General features: G+C 41.2%; 1 protein-coding gene across 3 annotated transcripts in view; it reads left to right on the forward strand.

The window, feature by feature from the left end:
- The window catches only part of PLCB1 (phospholipase C beta 1), a 2,173,917-nt gene that overhangs the window by 967,344 nt on the left and 1,181,865 nt on the right, over nucleotides 1-24,708 (forward strand). For all 3 annotated transcript variants that reach the window (XM_085612648.1, XM_085612647.1, XM_085612649.1), the window contains exon 4: nucleotides 8,065-8,205. In XM_085612648.1, coding sequence (XP_085468774.1) covers nucleotides 8,065-8,205 — 141 coding nt within the window. The remainder of the gene's footprint in view (nucleotides 1-8,064; nucleotides 8,206-24,708) is intronic.

The raw sequence follows: 24,708 nt of genomic DNA on the forward strand, positions 1-24,708 counted from the left end.
CGAAAGTGCTTGTGCTCTTTCCTTAAAACATGTTGGATTGACATACCCAAATGTCATATTTAATTCACTTACGATTCCCTATTAAAGTGCCACTACCTTTGCCCAAGGTCATTAAATTAAATCCTACTAGTGGGCCTGCAGCAAGGATTGTACCACCCACTTAAGTAGCACTTTAAACATATCTCAGGCCTGCCATTGCAGCTTGTCTGTGTGACTTTTTAACCTGCCATTTTGTTTTGGCAAAATAAACATTTTGTCATAACCAAACCAAACCTTCCTTTTTGATACCTATACTTAGGCCCTGGACAAGCCAGAGGGCAGGGTTCAATATATATAAAAGTAGGACATGTATTTTTAAGTTTTACATGCACTGGCAGTCAAAAACTCTTAAATTCCTTTCCCACTACTGCAAGGCTTACCACTTCCATTGGTTAACATTGGAGTTACCTTATTAGATTTTATAACTTTGATTTCAAAATTGGAACAGGTAACTAGTTTGGTGTCTCTGGACTTGTAATGAAAAATCCTAACTTATGGTGAAGTTGGATTTTAAATTACAATTTTGAGAATGCCACTTTTAGAAAGTTGGCATTTTCTTGTCTTTACCATTTGTGCCTGCAGCCTGTATTTTGGTCACATGGCTGGGTGTAATTGACAGCTGGGCTTTACGTATTCCTCCAAGACAGTCACACACAATGGGGAGCTTAGATGTGTTTGGATGGGCCATCACTGACAGGATGGGAGGGAGGAGCTGAACCCAGTCCCACTTACACTTGAATAGTCTCTATCCTGTCTCAATAGCCACGGCCAGGAAGGCAGGGTCCCTTTCACCTGAAAGGCATGCTTCTAGAAGCTTCTCCCCACTTCAGAGGCCTAAGGTGGTATAAATATTGTACCTCAGACACCAACTCTTCAGTATACTTCTGGACCTGTGGATACTCTGCCAAGAAGAAGGTCTGCTGTGCTGCTGGACGGACTGCCACTCTGCTGGACCGCTGTTCTGAAAGGCTGCTGTCCTGCGGCCTACTGCCTGGGTGCAGCCTGGGCATGCCCTCTTGCCTGGGTGAGAAGGACTAGACCTGCATCTCTTGAACCCAGAACCCAGAGTGACTGCAAGGGTTAGTTAGCTGGCCACTTGATCCGAAGCCTCTGAAGCTTCCACTGCCCAAGCACTTGCACTTGGACTCTGCCATTTCTTTGTCTACCTTGGCAATTGGTGCCACCCCAGTCCCGAACCCCTGGAAGTGGGCTTAAGGTGCTCTGCCAGCCTCTGCAGATCCAGTAGTACTGATGCATCTGCTGTGCTAAACGGCGCAAACCTGAGCAGAACTAATGCATCACTGGTGCTGCGTTGATCAGACCAATCGCAAAGAATCGCATCATCTTACCAGCCCAATCAGAACCACCACTGCATGAGGCATCATGGGTGCAGGCCCTTGCATCCCTCATCAACGGCAGTCTCAATGATGATGCTGGACTCCACCATGCAGCTTCAAAGCTCCTTGGAACCGAAGAGTCACCTTGACTGCGTTCCATATCCTGGATGGCAGACTTCGCATTGCAAGCCTTGTCGATGGGATCCCTAACGATGACTCAGGCCCTCGCATTGCAACCTTGCAGCATCTCAAAATCAACGCATTGCTTTGGCTGGGCATCACATCTTTCACACGGATCCTCGCAACACTCCGCAAACTAGGATTTAAGGTACTCTGTTCAGCAGGCCTAACTGGGTCCCTGTGGGTGGCCCATGCTCCATCACAGATAGCCTGAACATATGACTTTGTCTCAGTCCAGCGCGGCCAGATATCCTTAGTTGGCACATTGTGCTTTTTGGCATTATTTACACTACAGGCGTTAAAATTGCATATCTCTGGTTCTACTGATTGGATTTTTGATTTTTTGGCCCTATTTTATTTATTACAATGGACTACATTTTGCTAACTTGGTGTGGGATCCCTTTTGTGTGGTGTTTTCACTTTATTACTGTTTGACAATTTGCACAAATACTTTACACATTCCCTCTAAGTCAATCCTGACTGCTCTGTGCCAAGCTGCCAGAGGGCTGTGCTCAGGTTAATTTAGGGTTGGTGTGTGCCTCACCCTAACTAAGTTTGTGGTTGCTGCTTGACCAGGGCTCGGACTCCAGTCAACCAACAACCCAATTGCTTACAATAAATAACTAAATAAATGCACATTTAATAAAACAAAGCAGTTGAAAAGAGATAATGTGTTGGCCAGAATGACACACAATTTTCTGGCAGTGAGAGCCAGGGAATAGCAGATGGAATGATGTTTGTGAGACCACTAAGAGAGATAATCTCAGAGGTGGATCATGTGAAATACACTCAAAGAGTGTGGGATGGAAGGGAGATGCCTTTGGACATCCCTATAACTATGCACAAGCAGGTCAAGAACATGGTGTGATAAAAAGGGATAGGTGTTTGTGTGCGTCTTTGCATGGAAATGTGTATGTAAGTGTGAGTGAGGGATAGACTCCAGCATTATCTCTTCACAGTTTCTCGGCATGCAATGAGGTTTTGTTCTCAGTCCTGAATGAAGCAGCATCTACCACACTTCTGTTGCCTTTTTAATGGAATATCAGATATTGTGGGGTGTCCGAGTGTACCTCAATGTGGGTCTAGTTGTTTGATCCGGACTGCTGTGATAACCTCAAATTTTGAGTCTGTAGACTGCAAATACTATGAACATGTACCAAAATTCTGTTGAGATGCGATGCCTCCCTTGATTGACATTAGCTACTTTGGACTATGAATGGATAGCTGCCTCACTCTGTGTTAAAAGAGCCCAGATTGTAGCATTACTCAGAAAACATTTTCATGAGATAGCTTAGTTCTCTTTATCAGAAACATCTGCAATTGTAATATTATAGTACAGATACATCATCAACATATATGATTACAAGGATTTTGCCAGTACTCAATCAGAGTCGTTGGTTCGCAGTTGGGGTCCACCAGCACTCATTTCTGAGGACCATCACTTATTTTTCCTCAACAGTCTTTGATCCAGAGTGAGAGACAGAAAAACCCCAAATGGGGAAGACAAGAGGAAGAAACTGGAGGAGAAAGATGGGGAAAATAGTGTCTAAGGTAGAAAGAAGGGATGAAAAAGAACCTGCAATAGTGAGATAGAGGGGCAGGGAGTGTCTGGTGGTGCACTAAACAGACGAGGTAGAATCACGACTACACAGTTTGGGGTTCATGTCCCTGAACATTGAAAATGCTGACAGCGGCCTACTGAGCACAACTTTGGGCACCAGCACTTTATTGTTTTATACATTAAGCACTGGATTTAGCAAGTCATAAAATTACAATCAACAATAATGAAGTATGAACAATAGTGGAGTTCTAGGACATAGGTTTATGGAAATTGCAAGTTTGTCTGTGTTTACACAAGCGTGTTAAAATCTATTAAGGATGTTTTAAAACGGCCCAGTCATAACACTCATTTATATATCTCTTGCATTTCTGGTGTGCATCTATATGTTTTGGTGTAATGTGCCACAACACAAAGTATGTAGAAGAGAATTTCTACCTTTGTATATAAGGATCATATGTATGTATTTCCTTCTGAATAAACAAAATGCTTTACACCAGCAAAGTAGAAAGCAGGTTTAGCAATGAAAATGCATTAGCCTAATTATTAAGCATGATAGGAAGTCATTCAGTGTCTAGTACATTCATCTCGGTTTCAACCAGTGTGTCATTAAATTGAAACCAAGCATGACATATCTTTGATTGATTTCTTTTGGTAGATTGTAAATAAACTAGTTTCTTACAAACTTAACACACAGAGACACACACACGCGTACAGACAGCAACACTCTGATGCACCGCTATGTTTTCCTTTTCTTTCATCTTCTCTTTTTCCCACATGACATTAGCAAAGTGATGATGGGTGCGAGTTAGGATGTGCATTTTGCATTGCATTCCATAATTGACAAATTTCAGGGCTTTTTCAGTTGTTTGTTTACTGAACCATAATCGGCCATTAACTGTATTTTTTCAGTATATGTTTATTTTTGTACACCTTACTGCATTCAGTTGCTAGAAAACTATCCTGAGCTGCATATGGCCTTTTACCAAGCACTGCTCCCAAACCCCATGGGTAACCAACTCCTGCTATTCATGGCATTCAGCTGTGCACAGCAGAGGTTTGCTCCAGGCCCTGGCCTTTTTGCCCCCATACCCCTTAACTTTCCCATCTGTACAATTTATGCATCATTCTCTTCCATTACAGAAATGTATGAAGCACGGATTGCTCCTTATTTAAACGTGTGCAGTTCAAGCCACTGTAAGAGGTAAATAATATTGACCTTCTGTGTGATAGATATTGGATTACCCCCTTTCCACACATTATGAATTCATATATATTTTTGTAGCAAGTGCTTCATATTGGCTCAGGTAACAGGCTCGGAAAAGTAATCAAATAGAAAGAAAGATTTGCCAGTTTCTGTAAAAAATGTGAAAACATTTGTTAAAATTATATAAATCTACGTATGGGCGATAAGATATTAAACCATTCATGTTATAATGAGTGGTCAAAAAATACGCAAATTTCAAAGTCCGAGCTGCCAGACACTTCAAAAAAGGGGGGCAGCCATACCAGTAAGTAGATATTCTAAATTATAGTGTATCAACTATATATTGATCTAATACATGATATATAAGGATATATATACATATACATAAATGTATATGTATATATACAACTTTTTGTAAAGAATATATATATATAAAAATTCAGCATAGTTATACTTATCTCAAGAAACTATAACTTGTGCCCTAGGGTAACTATAAATGACTCCCCCCTCCCTGTTTTCAATAGCAGCCAGGCCCCTGGACATGGGGTCCCCTGGGATGAAATGGGGCCGGGAGGTCCCTGTAGCTGTAATCTGCCTGGGGAAGGGGTCTATGTGACCCCCATCCCCTGTAATATAATTTAAGTAATTCCCCATCTGGAAGCCAATAAAAGCAAGTGCCAGTATCCATGCTTGTTTTTTTTTATTTTTCAGAGGATTCACGGATCCTCAACAGATCCACAGCAAAATTGTTAAAAATCATTTTTGGCCTCAGACGGGCTCCCTGTGGAACCCCACCACCAGGCCGAGGCGGTAAGGGTATTTCTACCCTGCACCCTTATGTTTTTTTGGGATATTTTTTCTTATGCCAAATCCAAGTCCCACGATGGCTGCCACCACTTTCTGGTTAAAGTGGTGGCAGCCAATCAGATCACATTTTGATATCTGTCGGATTCGCTGACCCCTCTTCATCTCTAGATATACATAAATATTTTTTCTTTAATAACTCCAAAACTACTGAACAGATTTACATCAAATCACAAAAAGCACTCTTTCTCGACCAAGATCTAGCTTTCTTCCAAATTTGGTGTAAATCGTTCAACGTTTCAGGCTGTAGTTGTGTTCCAATTGCCTATGGTAAATTGCCTGGGGAATATAACTTTTGGGACTCCCCTTTTTCTCTGCCCCTGTTTGATGGATCACCCTGAAACTGTCTAAAGAGCAGCAGAAGTGAGTGGCAAACTCGTTTTGAACAATTCGTCAAGATTCCTCATACAACGCCAAAGTTATTAGCAAAAAAAAAACAATTTTTCCTGTGGAAACTAGGTCCTAACTATAACTAGCTATTGGCGACTGCTAGTAGGTGATATATATGTTCTCTACGCCATTTGGATGTGAGGCTTTGGTGTTTTAAGAACAAACCGTCTATGCATATATATATGTGCGTGTGTGAGTGAATATATATATATATAGGCTTTTGTCAACGTTTCAGGAAGTATCACAGCATGCAGCATGGAGGTTAAAGGGGGCACTACGGCGAAGCTGTGATCAGTGGCGGCATTTATTTTGGGTCAGAGACAGTTTCTGTGGAACAATCCAATGACTTTTAACAGTATGTTTTTTTTGTTGATTATCTCATTCTACAAGCTCAGGCGTTACCAGATTAAGTAGACTGATGGCGCATTTATCTGTTAACATTCTTCCCACTTGAACGTTTATTGCACATGTCTGCTATGTCATTTATTTATGCCTGCTATTGCGATGGTAATTCATATAAACTATTTAAAGCTTGCACTGTGCATTTTATAATTTGACAACTGCTTTACCAGCATTATGAGCATGTTGTTGGCAGCACACATTTTAGCTTTCCATTGTGTTGACTTACTGACAGTATGTCTTCCATGTTTATAATTTACTCAAGTGGGAGTGACTATATAATAAGTGTGATTCAATGGCGCCATCAGGATTGACAAAGGCTTTTTTACAAGCCGAAACGTGTCTCTTCTCTTACCTCATGGGTTGAGGGTGTCTTGAATAAACTAATTGATGCCGTACCCTGACAATCCTCGTGTCCGTGCCTTCACAAATAGGATATAAATGTAGGCTCCTGATTGACTTCTATACTTGTATTTTAATGGTTAAGTCTTTCTTCTCAGCACATCCTTTGTAGCCCACAATGCAGAAGTAATGGCAAGTCTTTGTCCATGTCATTGTCATCCTGCTAAATCTTGATTTCAGTGCCATGAATAGCACAGCAATGTGTTTTTTATGTTTCATTTTGGAAGCCAAACTTCTCCTGAATGTAGTTTCTGACAACCTATTTGAAAACATTATAAGCCAAAACAATAGTTCAAAACCCGTCTAGCATATATTTTAGGTGTTCTACGTGCAGAATAAATTCTGGTTGTAATGTAATTCTTTAGAACTCTGATACTTCACTGTGTAATATTGTACTAATTTATCTTTAGTTTTATGAGCACCTTATATTGTACAATATGTGTATCTTGACAATACATATATTGTCACAGTACATAGATGTAATACCCTGAATACTAAGTCTGTACTTATGATAAAGTCACAGTGCCTGATTCACAAAGGAAAACTTACAGGATAGTGTAAGTTTACATTTTTTTGCAATTCACAAAGGAATTTTACAAGTAGTATCATTATGACTGCTTAACTTTTTATGTGTAGAGTCTTTGCCATGAGTGCCAAGACTCCGCACTCGTAAAGACACTATTAACATAATTCCTTTGTTAATTGCAAAATAATGTTAGCTTATAATAAAGTGAAAGATTACCTTTCTGAATCTGGCGCATAGCCAATATAATGGAATAGATTTTTTTTAAGGCTAATATTTCTGCCTCCACTATTTTGGTGCACAGCCGTTTCTTTAAACACGGTGAATAACAACAGAGATTGGACTTGTCATTTCATTGTAATGGTTTGTATTCCCATAATTTAGAGCCTGATGTACAAAAATTCAATTTGCAAAAAGTAGTTGCAAATTGCTCACTGAGATTTTATGAATGGAACCTGACTTTGTGAATCGAACTATGTACTAGTAGGTTGGTTAGCAAAGTGGGAATTATAGTAAGTATCAGTCCACCTTGTCTAATGAATAGTCATTAGGCAGTTTGCAATTTGCAACTTACTATGATCGTTCACAATCACAGGTATGGTGGTCTACATAGTTCAGTTTACCAGCACAAAGTTTTGGTAAATGCCTTCCATATTCCTTAAAGGAATTGTTTAAAGAAAATGTTAAAAGTTTGTTTGAGAATTGACATAAGACTCCTGGACCACTGCCTACACCCCACATGTTTTTTTAAACATTCACTGAAGGAAAGGAATGCCAAGGGAATCCCCTTCCTTTTGCGACTGGGTTACTACCATAATTTGTGAGTCCATAACTTTTCAATGTTTTGCAACCAGTTTATGTTACCAAACATTGAAACATCCCATACCGATTTGCAATGTGGAAGAGATGCCTACTACATGTGTCTTTGAAACTAAGATTAGTTCATAATAAAATTCTATTCTTCAGTTCACAAACATTGCATGTTTTTCAAATCGCAGCCTTTGTGACTGCAAAATAGTTACGTACATCAAGCCCTTGGCGGTAAAAATATAGTGAATTTAAGTTTGACCTAGTTGAGGTAGGGTGTAGGCATTTTGACATGACCCTGCATCATACACTCACTAGATCAATCTAACCAGTGCACTTGTTTTATTCTTTATTATAGGATCCAAAAGTCCGAGAACAACTGGAAGTGGGAAACTTCGGAGGTCGGCTCGAGAGCCGCATGGTTACTGTGGCCTATGGTCCTGATATGGTGAACATTTCCTACCTGAACCTACTGGCATTCCAGGAAGAAATTGCAAAGGTAATGTTGCCCATAAAAATTACACAGGCCAAACAAGCATGTCAGTCTATTTAAAAGGTTTCTCCATTAGCTGTTTGACTAAATGCAGTTTCCACAGTGATTAGACAGTGGTGTAGGCCAGTGAGATGTCAACGAAAACAGATGTTATTGAGAACCCAATGAAATATTTCTAATTTGAATGTTATCTGCCGGAGTAATAGTCATGCCTCCGGGCATGTATGTTTGCACATGAACCAATATTACAGTAGCCGAGCACACCTTTCCTCGCAAGAAGATGATTTCTCTACAGTTAAATGACGCCCAATTAATTCAATTGCTTGATTTTCCAGATAATATTTTAACATGGGTGAGTTATTCGTGGGTGTTTAAACCAAATTACAGATAATAATACTAACCATGCTGATATTGCCTTGCTGAATTACCACGCTCCTGGCATAAGTATCATAAAATTAATGTTTTATTTTCTAATACCAGACCTCGATACCTAGGTTCAGTTTAACCCACTACTGCTTAGCTAATTAAGCAGTTATTGAATGTTTAACAAACTTATCAACAGCCATAAATGTGTTCATTGAATGCAAAATTCTTTTGGAGAGTGATTTTGTTGCATTAATTTCCAATCATTAGAGTGATTTAACAATCAGGGAGGGTCTTCATTATTCACCACTTACAAGATACCCAAAGAGTTTACATCTTTCTTTTTTCATCAATTGTCTTGAATTCTATCTTTATTCCTAAAGTATCTCTCAGTGAGAAACATAGATATTACTATGTTGTTCGACCACCTCTTTCTTAATGAAAATAGGCATTTCCACAGGTGTTAGACTGTGATCTTGAAACTGAAGGCAAGGTTTAGAAGATAATTGGAATATACACAATACATCATATATAACTTTTATTACAGTAAATTTGAACAAGCAGGTTCATTTTCTGCAGTGTTTAATAGTATATATGTTTTATATAATATATTTCACTCTTGAACCAAGAAAGGACGTTGTGTTACGACCAGAGCTACCGACTTTGGAAGGGAGGAATCAGGTTCGAGTCTCTGAGTCAGCTCAACATCCGGTTATTCTGAGCAAATCACTTTATCTCCCCATGCAAAAAAAACAATGTGATCTTGTGTAATGCAATTTGTGCTCATGGTGCTTCAGGTTGAGTTAGATCTATATAAAACTGCAGAAAGAAGAAAAAAAGGATGTTGTAAAAGTTGCATTGCAGTGCATTCATGAAGGCCCCAATATCAACATTTTGGTTAGTAACATTTTGAGCAGTATCTGTTGAATGTCAATATTTTTTTCTTTAGAAGCCAGTGTATTTGCATTGATTTTCACTTTGAATCAATAGGTTTTAAAATGTCAAAATACATAAAAAATGATTCCACATAATGTGCTGCCTAATTTTCTATAACTGCATACTTTGGAAAACAATTACCTTTTCTTTGACATAAAATTTGAATTTTTCCTGATGCAAAATGTTGGCAAATTTGTTACATAATTTTGTACTTCCCTGCTATATGATCTGATTGGCTGTTCTTTTAAAGCAAGAGGATCGGGATCTGACCCTTCCCTACAGCCCACCACACTGGTGATTCATAAATCACAAAACACAAAGCTCGGCCTGTGCACCTGAGTCACTTACTGCAACATTATTTATATCATGTGCTTCTGGTGTGTGCACAGCTGTACCAGTGCACCTTATCTTTTCAATATACCAACAGGGACCATTTAGCTCTATGATGGAACACAATGCTTTCTGCCAGGGCACTTCAATCCAGTTCAATCCTCCTAAAGAGTAGCAACAATATTTTTTTCTACCACTGGTAAACCTTCACCACCTCATCTCTCCACAGCTGCTGCAGCACCTCTGCTGCTTCACCATTGGACAAATACAAAACTCTGCCAATGCACCTCAGTCTTTCAATGCCAGGGGTTTAACAAATGCCTGTGCATGTCCTGCAGGGGGAGGGGTGGGTCACAGACCTGGGCTCCTGATCTTTGGGGGCCGAGGGTACTCAGCCATCTGTCATTTCACCTAGAAAGTCTTCCTGGGTTTGGGGACATACACACTTTTCATGGTACATGTCCTCAAGTTGCCATTTATTAAAGTGGAGTTTTGCAAATGCATGCCAACCATTCACTAGAAGCACTTCCTCTTATTCTGCCAGTGAGAAGTCTGAAGATCAGTCAATGCACCAGGAAGATGCTACCTTAAGAAGCAGGGATGTGATGTGGACAGTTCCGCATTAGGTCTGAAATAAGTAAGGCACTTAGACAAGAAGTTGATGGGATGAGGTGTAGTTTGGCACTTCTGCTGTATATACCCAAAAGCATGCATTTCTTCATCTTTCAATAAAATCTGCATTCTTTTAAAGTCAACTAAAAAGCACTAAAGTATTATTTTGACAAGGTTTGCTTTGTTTAATTTAAAATGAAACTGAGGTACTCTAACAGATTTGTGGTATTTGGAAGAATCAGTGACATGTGACGCAAGCCTCAGCTCTACTGGTTGTCTAAGGCCCTGATTTATAATGAAATTGGCAGATAATTTCACAAACTGTTAGTGCACCTTGGAGGCGGAAACAAAACAGTTTAAAAATCTATATATGTTCTTCCCACTGCTTGCTGTATTAGGATGTATGTAATGAGGGCTCAAATAGGTTGTAAGCCTTCCTCCTGCTAATTCAAGGAACGATGTTTACAAGTTTGCCGCAGCTTATACATTTCACTTTTCTTCTGCACTGGGTTAGTACGTAAGGGAGAAAGAGAAGCTTAAAGAAAATAATCTACTTCCTTGTGACTCAGACATCCTTGAGCTTCGTGTACTCACACGCCATCACTTTATGTAATAATCATAGGGCACTTTAAAGCCACTCCAAAACTATTCTAAAACTGTTTTTGAATAGTCACTTTGTTCTGGTGTTTGGATTCCAGACATTTTCAACATATACACATATCCACCTTCCAAAATATCACCCCATCTCTCAAAAACATTTGCAGGCAACTCACCCAACTCTGACCGCCCTAAACTAGCAGGGAACGAGCTTTAGAGTCTTTGAAGCAAAGGCGCTGCTGTGAGGAGCTAGATAAAATTACTGGGCAGTTCGATTGTTCTCCTTTGTTTCCCTTGTGCATGCTGTCAGTCTCTTCATGTGCGTCCAGGAGACAGAAGCTGTGTGGATCTCCTACTGCAGATCTTAGAGGGAACATATGATACAACTTGTAGCGTCCACCCCAGCCTGGGTACCCACCAATAAATACTTCACACATGTAGCTGAATAGTACACGTCTTTATTCTTCTGCGTGCAACTGTGAACTCAACATTCTAAACCAAGCTTTCATTGATTTCCGCTCTAACATCTGCAGCTCTACGGAGTCAGGTAGGAAGCAAGTCAGGTAAAATCCATCATAAAAACATGAAACACACTACTTCTCCCTCTCTGTTAAAAACTAACCATTTTTACAAATCTGCATATATACACTTCCATTTACATCTCTTCAATTAGTCTTTTTGGTCCTTTAATCATATGACCTGATCTGGTTACTGGAAGCTGGGAGCTGTTGTTTTCAGGAACAACAGTCATTACTTTTTCAGACTCAGGGGCTAATTATGATGCATTAGGAAATGGCACCGGCTGTCGGTTGGAGCCTTTTCCTAACGCATCGTAATCAGTCGGTCGGATTCCTTTCCGACTGACCCAATTTGATGGTGTCACTCGGAAAGGAATGCAACCAGTCATTCCGACTGACTTCCAGTCCACCAGTCGGAATGACCTCAGTAATCCCAAGGGCAGCGCTTTCCGCTGAAGGATTACAATGTCTGAATCTGACAGCTTTTCTGTGCCAGCCTTTGCGACACAGAAAGGCTGTTGGAAGTTGACTTCGGGGGTGCCCAGCAGGGCCTCCTTAGGTGCACGGCCTCCGGTTGGTGGCCAATGTGCTCCCCTTTTGACCCTTGTCTTTAGTAACAACAGTCATTGTTTTTTCAGACTCAGGGGCTGATTACAATGCGTTAGGAAATGGCACCGACCGTGGGTTTGGAGCCGTTTCCTAACGCATCGTAATCAGTCGGTCGGATTCCTTTCCGGCTGACCTATTTTGATAGTGTGGAAAGAATGCAACCAGTCATTCCGACTGACTTCCGACGGGCTCGGAGAGCCCATCCACCAGTCGGAATGACCTCAGTAATCCCAAGGGTGGCGCTTTCGTTGAGGGAATACAATGTCAGACTCCGACAGCCTTTCTGTGCCGGCCTTTCCAACACAGAAAGGCTGTAGGAAGTCGACTTTGGGGGCCCCCAGCAGTGCCCCTTGGGTGCACGGCCTCCGGTTGGAGGTCAATGTACTTCCCTGTGGACCATTGCACCCCATGGCAGGCACCTTGAAGTGCTGCCAAGGGGTGCTGGGATGAACTGCACTTCTTTGTTTTACAATGAAAGAAAGCATTCTGGTCGGAACGCATGCTCCCATTATAAAGAAAAGGATTGCAACCGAACACTGGTTGCATCCTAATTGGTCGGTCAGGACCGCCAACAAGAAGTCAGGGGGTTCCACCACCGAAATGATGTCAGGCAGACTTAAGTCTGCTCTGCATCATAATTAGGCCCTCAGTCTTTTGTTAACCACTTTGATGGAGACCAATGAGTTAAATGCCTAGAGAGAGGAGTCTCAGGTTACAGACTACTGGGCAGTCACCATATGTCCCTTGGTGGATACTACATGGAAGGGTTCAACATCATAGAGAGCCTCAGACTTCCTTTGTTGCTTCTGTCGAACTATCTCAAGATCTCCTTCTTGGAACATGGGTTTTTTTTCATCATCGCCTCCTGTCTGAAGAGGCTTTCATTTTCTGTGTGTTAACCAAGTCTTTTATGAGAGTGGTACTTTCACTGCTTTCTCGTTGGTTGGTCCATTCAGGTAACTTCGTTATCTTTGCTCTCCTGAATGTCGAAGTCACAGGGCTTTCACAGGTGGTCGAATTCAGTTTTGAATGATAGGCTCGTAGGGTAGAATTCAGTACAGTTTTCAAATTGAGCCATTCTAGAGTTGCACGCTGTACTACTTTCTTCAGCATGCACATAAAACACTCAACGACTGTTGGCCTGTGACCACAGAGGTGTACTCTTCTGATGCTTTATGTTCAGATACTGTAGGAAATCCTTAAATTTCCGACTAATAAAAGGTGGGCCATTATCAGACTTCACAATGGCTGGAATGCCCCATGTCGGAAAGATGTTCTTCAGTTTCTCAATGACTCATTCATGAGTAGTGGATGAACGATCTTCTATGAGCGGGAAGTGGGAAGATTCATCCACAGTTACTATCAAATGATTTCTGTTATCAAGTGGACCAAAGAAATTGATGGCTATTCTCTCCCAAGCATTCTTAGAGAGCTCTGACATATGATGATAGGCCTTGTGTTACTTTTTGACTCACTCATCTAGGTATGGGAACCAAACTCGATCTTGAAGAGGTCTCTTTGCGGCAGCTATACCACGATGTCCTTTGTGAGCCACTTCAATCATTTTCTACATCCATTGGAATTAGGATTCTCAATCCTCGTAGTATGGCTCCTTGCTAAATAATGGATATTTCATATTTAGCGTTCTTATATTTTTGATATTCGCATTATTGGTGAGGGGTCATGTGTGTTGGTTCCATGGCTGATGTGTAATTATCTCTTTCAATTTCAACATGTCACTATCATGACTTGTGGCAGTGATGATCTGTGCTACTGATATATCAACTGGTGTATTTATTTTGAAAATTAAATTGATATAGGCCTCAGCCACCTTGGATGGAGAAACTTGACCTTGTATAGGCACTCTGGAAAAGTAGTCAGCAGGATTTTGCTCTTTTCCTGGATGATGCACAATGGTATAATTGTACTCTTGCAAACATAATTCCCATCTTTCAATGCAAGCAGGCATCTTGGCTTATGGATTGCCATAGGCAGTCAGTAAAGCTTGATTATCAGTAACCAGTGTAAAAGGTTTTCCATACAGGAACACACAGAAGTATTTACAAGCTGATATGACATTGTCATAATTGAGTGCATTCAGAACAGGCTACATGATATGTCAAATGATGTTTTGGAAAACTTCTGCAGCTGATGGCACACCAAAACTGAGCCTCTTGTATCGAAACAGACCAACACGTGTAGAAAATGTTGTAATGTATCTGCAGTCTTTTTCAAGTTCCATCTGATAATAACCTTTATTTAAATTAATACAAGAGAACACTTTTGCGCCGTTTAGCTGGGTGATCATATCAGCAATATGTGGACCTGGATGTTGTTCTCTTTCAATTGCCTTGTTTGCCTGACGCATGTCAACCCATATGCGTACAGCTCATTCACTGTCCTTATTGGGCACTACTACTATGGGAGAAATCCATGGTATCGACCAGTAGAAAGCTCAATAATGTCATGCTTAAGTAACGATTCAAGTTCTTTTTCAACAGCTTCTTGTAAGTGTAAAGACATTTTTCTATGTCTCTGAACAACAAGACGGACATCTTCATTAATATGCAATTTCACTTTATATTATTTTGCTTTCCTGACCCATGAAAAAACGAAGGGAATCGACTTACTATTTCATGATGAGGATTCATATTGTACTTCACAGGAATCAGTCCCGTACCAGCAGCTGTACTGAAACTGAGTAGAAAGGCAATTGACGCTTTACCTCAAAGCACATGGATGGGTGCTTGCACCTTAGTTTCCTTGTGTTTCATTACCGCAACAAATAAACCTCCTCTTTTTATGGGAGTTGATGCAGCCCATGTATACACTTTTGTTTTCGATGGCTTGAGTTGTGGTAATGGAGACAGTTCTTTATATTTCTCTACAGGCATTATGTTTATGGAGGCCCCACTGACAATGATAAAAGTTATCGAACATCCATTTATTTTCAATGTAATCTTTGGACAATGTTTGTATGACTTTGGTGCTTTTGCATGTCGATTTTTATGTGACTGACATTTCTTCTCACATGTGGCCAGTCAGACATGCACTTTCACTTGATATTGAGGCATGAACAGTTTGATGATGTTTTGAATGATGATTTACTTCATTCAGTGTTGATTTGCCTCAACTGATGTCGCAGCTTGGCCTTGTGGACATGCATTGAATGGCTCTGGCAGCCATTTTGTTTTTGCACTATGACGCACTTACTGTTTCCTTCACAATGTAAACTGTCACAAAATGGTTCTCCTTCCCACAGCCTTTACATAACTGTCCAATATTGGTACATTTATCTTTGTGTGGAGACGAAAACCCACATCTAAAACACAATTTCTTTTTGCGTGTAGACATCAATCTGTGCCTTTCTGTCTTCTGCTTTCCCTTACTTTTTATGCTCATGAGTGATTCACTAGGGGCACCCCCCGGCCTCCATGTCCGCCGCTTGTCTTTCGGCATGCTCTTCTGCTTGAGCAGCCCTCAACACTTGCACCAGACTAACAGTTTCTCTCAACATTCGTTGTCTGAATGAATCTGACAAGCATCCATCTATAACACTAAGACGCAGAGCTTTTTCATCATTGAATTCATCGAGCTTACAGTGCTTGATGAGAGTATCGAGTCTCTCCACAAAGTAATCAATGGTTCACAAACTCTTTGTTATTCTTGACTGAAGAATATATCTTTCGTAATCAACATTTGGTACTGTAGTAAACTTGAAATTCAACTTTTTTTTAATCTGACAGTATGTGATTTCTTCATCAGTTCACAGCATTTTGTAATGACTTCTTTTACACCATCACCAGTAAGAGTTTGAGATACTTGATGATCTTTTTGTTCAATCTTCTCAAGTGCATCAATGAAATCATCAAATGTCTCTAACCCAAGCAGTGCTTCTATCTCAAATATTTTTTCTTTTTGGCTGCATCAAAAGGTGGTGGTGGTTTAAGGAATATAGCAGCATTGTGAACCAGTGTGGAACTTACTGAGGCAGGAGGTAGCATTCTCTCTGATTCTGTATGATGATTGCTGCAAACTTGTCTGTGCAAACCAAGCCTGAGTCCTTGTGAGGTACTGGCCTAGGGGTTATCTTTGACATTGATTGGAAGCATAGTTTTTTCCTTTGCCGCTATCTGGAAAATCATTTCACTATTCCAAGCTTGCCTCTCAGTTCTTCAATTTTTCAAAGACCTGTGAAGATGTTCTGAGCCCCCCCAGCACCTTTGTGGACTCCGAATCTGGGTGTGCATGGCTCCATAAGCACAACCCCGGGCACTTTGTGAGCCACTTCACCGCTTGCTGTGGCATGATGACTCTCTTTAAAGAATTCAGTAAGTCATTTAACTTCTACCACCTGGTTGAATCTTTCTTTAGTGTTAGGCTCCATACAATGTACAATTCTATCTTGTGTGGCACTGCAGTGCCTTTATCTTTAGCCGAACCAACAGGTTGTCGTAGATTCTTTGTACTGTTTTCGTAACTCAACTGCTTCACAGCGGCTGGAGGTGTGCTTTCACTCCACATGCATAAAGCGTCAATTCTGTACTCTAATCAAGTCAAGTCAAAAAGGCTTTATTTCGATAAAAACATATCATAAAAGCTGAACATTAAAAACAAAAACAAAAAAAATTAAAAGATCTATTAACAACAATCCTTAAATTCATTGAAATCAAGAACAATGCATAAATTCTGTGCAGATTAAAAAGATCATTATGAGTTATTAGTTAAAACCCAATTAAACAATTCATTTAAGCCTTTTACTTCGAAGATACCAAGCCCATGATAAAAATTTGGAAAGGCCACAAGCATATGATGGACGCGAATCTGACATCAGGATACGCAGAGCCTCATTATGGGACCTAGTACCTAACAGTCGACACAATGCTTTAAGCCACTTTTGTCTTGGTTTCATATACTCCGGGCATTGGAACATAAAGTGCGCTATTGTCTCATGGCTGGTTATACAAAAAGGACAAAATACAGTTGTCTGAGCCGGGGATTTCCAGCGGGCTGTAAAAGGTCGCAATGGGAGAGCCCCGACCCTAAACCTGAAATAGAGAGCCCTATCAAACGGCTTCCCAATGATATCCAAATAAAGTTGCCGAATCGGTAGATCCTTGAACTTCAGGAAGTCCTCCGAAAGTTTACCCAGAGAATGGTTGGCGTTAGTTCGGGACACAACCCAGTTCCAATACAAGTTCTTTAATATTGCCTTTGGGGGGGAGGACCTGCCAGCCCAAGCTTCACTTAGTCCAAGATCACCAAGCAACCACTTTATCTTGTGCCATCCCGGTAGTGACATTATTTCAGACAGCCCTTTAGCGTATTTGGCCAATTCTGGCACTCGCCACAGCTGAGCCCATAAGAGCAACGGTCGCAGCTTTGCAAGATCACCAATTGGGCGACAGCCTAAGTCAAGCATTAACGGTAACATTGGAGTACCCTGGGGAAGTGACATGAGGGACCTACAGAATTTGTTTTCTGACCTTGACAACTCGTCTATGCTATTGGTGCCCCATAGTTCAGCCCCGTAAAGGGCAGAGCTGACTCCCCTTGCTTTATAAATATCGATAACGGGGTCTATGGGTCTTATTGTACAGAGACGCTGCTCCTTTAGCAGAGCCCCGGTACTCTAATCAGTACACATGTGGTACGCATGAGTATTCTGCCTGGACCACAGCAGACTCTCTGGGGGAGCTTGTTTGTTCTTTGGGTTACTTATCCCCTATCTCGTCCACAGTTGTAGCGTCCTTCCCAGCCTGGTTACCAGCCAATGTGTACGCCACACACGGAGCTTAATATTGCACGTCTTTATTCTTCTGCGGGTAACTGCTAACTAAACATTCTAAACCAAGCTTTAATTGCATTCCTCTCTAACACTTACCTCACAGCTCTACATAATCTGGGAAGAACCAAAAGGGTTCTGTCATCAAAACTCATAGAACACTACAAAACTGAATATTTAGTTTACCTCTAGTAGTTCCTACCAAACACACTCCTATTATTTGTGAAAGTTCCTCTTAAAAACTCCCCAAGAATGGTAATGAATGGAAAAGTGATAAGTAGATTTGTTGACTTAGCATTGTAATTAGCCAAGTGCAGAACTGCAATGAACTGGAAGGCAAAAGTAGGTTCACCAATAAAAACTTTGAGTTAAAACGGTTGAGACACACTGCAAGAGTTGAGTGTTAATAGTAGGATGAAATATAAGTGACGGGTCATTCTATGAAGGGTGACAACAAACTGGACAATGCAACCAGTAAAAACATAGTGGGAAACTAAATAAGGACAAGCATTAGTAATGCCAGTAGATCTGGCTTTAAAATAATGTTGTATGGTAATGTGAAGCATTAAAAGTGGATGGCATGTAAATGGACATGTTTTTGTTAGAAGCAAAGAACGATAGAATAAAATCGATGTAGGTTAAAAGGCCAGGTGACAGTTGGACTGTCAAGCCAGACCTAACAATTCATGCAGGTTAATTACTTCCCACCTCCAATCTGTGTGGCTGCCAGACAAAAAGACCACCAATTATCTAGTTATATGAGACGCTGTAATACCATTACAATCTAACGTGTGTGTTTCTGAAAGTTTAATTTCAGCCAGCTGACTAAGTAAACAAAATGACCACAGCTGTGTGGTAGGCAAGCACTTTTTATGTGATAGCACACAACTTCTATGGGTGGAACCAATAATTGTCTGGTGACAGCTGTCACACCATAAAAACAACCCAAGAAAAAGAGGAGTTCTGATATTTATCATCTAATTAAACAGAAATGCATCCCTTGTATATGTGTTAAGAGAAGATACAAGCTAACATGATCTGAATTGTGGATACATAAAACTAAAGAGTGGGCAAGTTGACACAGGTTATTATGGTTTATTTTAACATTACAATCTTAATAACATTGCTTGTCTTGTTAAAGGGAAGTACATGTGCATGTACAGCTAAAGGTAATAATATGAAATGATGGCTTATGAAACACAAAGAACAATATAAAAGTTAAAATTCAATTTCTAAAAGAGAGTAGAGAGATATCTCTTCTATATATAGGTGATATAGTTTTAACATCCTGCAACATTCTATCCTTTTATAGCACCAGTAGACCAGACGCTCATGTGGTGAAAGGTGACAGCAATATGTCTGCCACCATGCTGTGTGTTAGATAAGTTTCAGTATGAAATGCAGTATATGACGACAATCCCAAGGGGTAAACATTCAAAATCTAATACATTCGCATTGAATCAAACTGCATCCTCATAACACTATTGCATTCATATTCTCTTCACAGACTGAACAACCTGTAAATCTTTCTAATGCATTATTCTTGTTTCTTGAAGGCAGGTCTGCCATCTGCATTTCCAGCTTCTATTTAAAGCATTTATTTAAACTAGGTATTCAGACTGCAAACCTAATCATTCCAAGGCATTGTTGCACCTATTGTGACTCCAATAAACCCAAGCCATTCCTAATACATTTCATTTTGACTTCTTTTTGTTTCAACAATTGTCAGAAGTACCTGGCTGCATGTTTCACAATTTCTTCCTACAAAAGGGAAGCTGTGGTTACCACTAGTGGTGCAGGAACTTTTGGGACTGATAACAGACATTTCACTCCTGATCTCAATTGTCTGCCTGGAATTAAGTTTTTTTTTTTTTTCCAAAGCCTACATTTGTTTTCTAACTGTGATGCTTGAAACACATAGGGCTGTCTTCCCAGAGAATAGTGCAGTTTTACACAGCAAAACTACAGAAGAATCTTGTTTAATTGCTAAAGACATATATTATGGCCACGTAAGAAATTGGGTTACAGTTTGGATGGAGTTGAGACCTACTCAAGCAGCAAGCGCAATCCTTGTCAGGTTGAAATCACAAGCAAACCCCAAAATAACCTGTGTTCAACCCTCTGGTAGCTTAGCACAGAGCAGTCAGGCTTAACTGAGAGGGCAATGTTGTAGTGCTAGAGGCACTCTTGTGGTCTGACACCCTGTGATGACCTTTGACTACCAATATTTTAACTGACTTTAGTGTGTTTTTTTATCCTAGCCTGAATGTACGACGGTCATGCATATGCCTTGCTTCTCTTACAAGTTTCTTTCTTGTAATCTTGTTGTCTTTCAGTGGGAGCTGTCACGGAGTAGGACAGCCTTGCCAACAGCAGCGGTGTGGAATGTACTTTTTGGTCTCGAAGTGCAGTGTTGTGGGAAGTGATGCACATATGTGCTCGGTGTTGTACATTGAGAGATGAAGTATGTGAATCTATAGGCAGTTGTACACAATAGTGCATTGTCTTGTACATTGATGAGAATTATGAAGTTCTTACTATTGGCTTTGACAAGGCCTCATGTCATCTTGTTTTCTGACTTTGCCGTGCTTGAGCTTTTCTGCGTGCACAGCAGTGCGTGCATGTTGTTTGGGTTAATCACTTTCAAGGTCTTTTTGTTTTTGTGAGAGATTGTTTGGATGTACCCGAAAGACTTTGTGAGCTTCGTCAAGATAAAGGCTGGAATATGCGAGATTTGGAGAAGGGGATGTGAGAACTCCTTCTGCCGTGGGAATGCTTGCTTGGAACCTGGCTAGTTCTGGTAAGATTCCTCTGGAGCAGGGGAAGGTCTTTCTCGAACCTTCTAGTGTGTTTTGAGATCATAAAGCTGAGGGTTGTTTACTCAGAACCAGGAGTTTGGAATGCGAGTGGGGACGGACGCGTCTACCTCGGAGTGTGGACCCTGGTTGCTGAGGTTCTCAATCACGGCTGTTTAACTTCCCCAGTCAGGAGTGGGCTGAGATGCAGTGTTTGCAACAGGTGAAGTATTGAGTTCTGGTTATTGCCATTGTGATGTTTGGACAGTGGCTTTGATCATTTGATGTGTTTTCTTTGTGACGTGTGAGTGAGTCAAGGTGCACCTCCAAAGTAATCATTTGATGTATATATATATCTTTCTGATCTTGTGCAGGACGTCCAGTATATTTGCTAAAATGCCCCTCATCAGTATAAAATTTCACCCCTGAACTACCATTTCTCTATGATATGGCTCATGTAGTCCTCTGTGGGCCAGCATATTATTTGCTGCTTGTTTATTCATCAGTATTATTCATGCATTATATTTACCAAGTGTGTTATTATTGCTTGCATATAAACATATATATATATATATATATTTGTGTATTTGAATCTTGTGCATTTGGCATCTGGAAAAGCCTTTTTGTTGGAGAGCATTGTGTAAAATAAAACCCCAAGCCTTATTCTAAAAGAGAGAGTCTTTGAATTTTGTAAAATAAAACCCTTTTCTAAAGGTGTTGTGTTAAAGTATTTTGCTTCGCCGGGTGTTTAGCCATCGTGTGGGAGCTGCATTATCTGATAGGCACAAGAAAGACAAATATGTAAAGTATTTATGCAGAACTTCAGACAGTAATAAAGTGAAACCACAACACAGAAACAATCTTAGAAAAATGGCATAAATTTTAATGAATAAATCAAGACCAAAACAACAAAATTCCAACCAGTAGAACCAGAAATATGCAGGTTTAAAGATTTCTGTGAAAATAGCTCCAAAAGGCATAAAATGCCAACTGTGGTTATCTCGTTGCATCAGACAAGGACAAAGTCACACATTAAGGCCAACCACAGTGGATCGTTCACCAGCTACAGGAGTCACCTTAGGGACAGTTTAGGTACAAAACTTTCCAACAACCTTAAAACCAGCACCGGGACTCTGCCATCCATGAGGTCTACCCTGCCAAGTGGTGCCACCCAGTTCTGGACCCTTGGAAGTGAGTGTGATGGTGCTCTACTAGCCAAATGTGGACCCATCATAACTGACACATCTCCTCTACTAAGCAGTGAAATACCGAGAATCAGTGTTCTACTGATAGAGCTCCAACTGTGTGAAGTTTTCCCGAACCATACTCTCGCATCACAAATCCCTCGCAGCCTTGACAATGATGCATATTCTCACATCCCAGCCTCCCAGCTCTTTGGAACCAACTGCATGATGCATCCTCAATGCCGGACTTCACATTGCAAGCTCTCATCGAATGGACCCTCAATGATGATGCAGGACCTTGCATCGCAGCTTCACCACTCCTCAGAACCAAAATAGTGCCTCTTGTTCAATGGGCCTACTTGACTCTCTGTATGCAGCCCATGCTTCATCATATTTGGCCTGAACCTGTGACTTTCCCTCAGTCCAGCGCAACCAGAAATCTACTGTTGGCTCTATGTATTTTCTGGTTCTATAGTCACTAAAATATTTAAAATTGCATATCTATACTGATTGGATTTTTGTTGTTCTGGTCTTATTTTATGTATTATAATTTACTCTATTATTCTAAATTGGTGTGGGATTTTTCTTGTTTTGTGTTTTCACTTTATTATTGTTTGAAGTGCTGCATGAATACTTTTCACATTACTTCAAAGTTAAGCCTGACTGTTCTTTACCAAGCTACCAGAGGGATGAGCATAGGCTAGTTTGGGGTTTGCTCATGCCTCGCCATGACAGGGATTGTGTTTGCTGCTTGAGTAGGGTTTCCTCCCCCTCAACCAGTAACCCAATTAGTTACATTAGTGAAGAGGGTCCATATTCCCAAAGGTCTGGTGCCTGATTTTGTTGTGGGGGATGACATTGATAAGTAGTTTGAAGCGTGTGATATAGCTTTACAGATTCATAGAAACCCTGAGAAGGATTGGGGAGCTAGGCTCTGAAGCAAATCCCTAGTGGGGAGAGGAATTCCCTACTGTCCTAGAGAGGGGAGACGGGATGAGGTATCCTCCCATGAAGGAAGCCCTTGTATGGAAATATGGCTTCACACCAAGAAGTACAGACAGATGTTTAGGGACAGTCAGAATCTGCCCCAGGAGTCTTGGTGAATTGTGTGGATACCTTTTGCAAGGCTCTGGAAGTTGGGTGAAAGGTAGTGAAGTAAAGTAATTTGATCGAAAGAGAGCACATGTTCAGTCTTTGTTTTGCAGATCTGTGCCAACACATGATTGCTAGTAAATTCACTCACCCCAGGGAGCTGGCTAAGGCGGCAGACCGCTGGCTCGGCACCAGGCACCATAATAAGGTATCTGGGGTGATCACCACAAGGATGGGCAGGGTCTTCAACAGAAGAAGAAGCAAGAGAAAAACATAAAAACAAGGAGTTCTCTAAAGGCCACCAAATAAGTTCTAAGGGTCAGGACTCCCAATCCCTGCCTGAACAGAAGAAGTGGTTCCATGATAGTAATCCTCAGGGAAGGCATCATAAGTGCTATGAGTGCCAACATGTTGGACACTACAAGGGGGATGTCAAGTGTCCCAAGCAGGCACCACCCCCCACTGGTGGGCAGACAACGGGGTAGATTACCTCAGATAGTATGGAGATAGCATAGAGGTTACGCTAGAGTCCCTAGGTGATAGAGAGATGGTGCAAGGAACTCACATGCCCAGTAACACTAGGAAATACAGGCAGTGGGTGTCCATCAATGGGCAGAGGGTGGATGTTCTGAGAGACACTGGAGCCAGCATGACAACTGTCAGATGGTGACCTCAGAGCAGGTAGTCCCTAATTCATTCCATCAGGTTTTTGTAGCCCACAACCATGAGAATCACTTCCCTGTGGCTCTGGTTCCTTAAGGGTAGCTGTCAGTTCATCCATGGCTGTGGATTGCCTGCTTGGCAATGACCGAGAGCAGATCATGTGGCAGGAGGTGGAGCTCAGGTTGCACTTGGAGATGTTAGGGTTGCCTGAATGGGTTTTCCTGGCCACACAGTCCGAGAGGATAGTCAGGAGGACCTGGAGCTTAGACGAATGTGCCAGGTGCCTGCCAAAATGAAAAAGGGCAAGGGGTGTGGGAAATCCACGCCTGAGATTCCCATGGTTCAGGATGAGGTGGAACCTACAAGGCAGCCATGTTCACAGCACCCATGCTCACGGCCCCTGATTTCTCCAAGGAATTAATTGTACAGACAGACACGTCAGAGCATGGCATAGGGGTTGTGCTCCCATAGCTGAATTAAGAGGGCCTAGATTAACCTGTAGGCCTCATCAGTAAGAGGCTACTACCCCAGAAACAGAGATGGAGTGCAATAGTCAAGGATGCCTGTGCAGTGGTGTGTTCAATGAAGAAGCTGAGGCATACCTATTTGGTGCTCACTTCCAGATTCACACAGGCCACAGACCCCTCAGATGGCTAATGCAGATTAGATGTGATAATATCAAACTGTTGAGATGGTCCATTTCTCTATAAGGAAAGGACTTTATGGTGGAACACTGTCCTGGAACAGACCACGCCAATGCTGGTGGTCTCTACAGGTTTTTACATCTCAGTGAAGAGAACACCCAAAGGGTTGGATAGTTCTCCTTGCTTTCAGCTGGGTGAGACAAGTGCTAGACCTGGCATCCTTGGCGCGGTTTTCCCCCGAACTTTGTACCTTCAAGTCCCCTATTTTCTGACTAAAGGTAACTCTAATGTTATCCTATGAGCAAGGTAGGCCTTGCAGTAGTGTAGACCAATTTTAGGACTCTTTCACTACCAGGACATGTAATCCTCAAAATTACATCT

Source organism: Triturus cristatus, chromosome 6 (genome assembly GCF_964204655.1).
Source record: "Triturus cristatus chromosome 6, aTriCri1.1, whole genome shotgun sequence".
Taxonomy (NCBI): domain Eukaryota; kingdom Metazoa; phylum Chordata; class Amphibia; order Caudata; family Salamandridae; genus Triturus; species Triturus cristatus.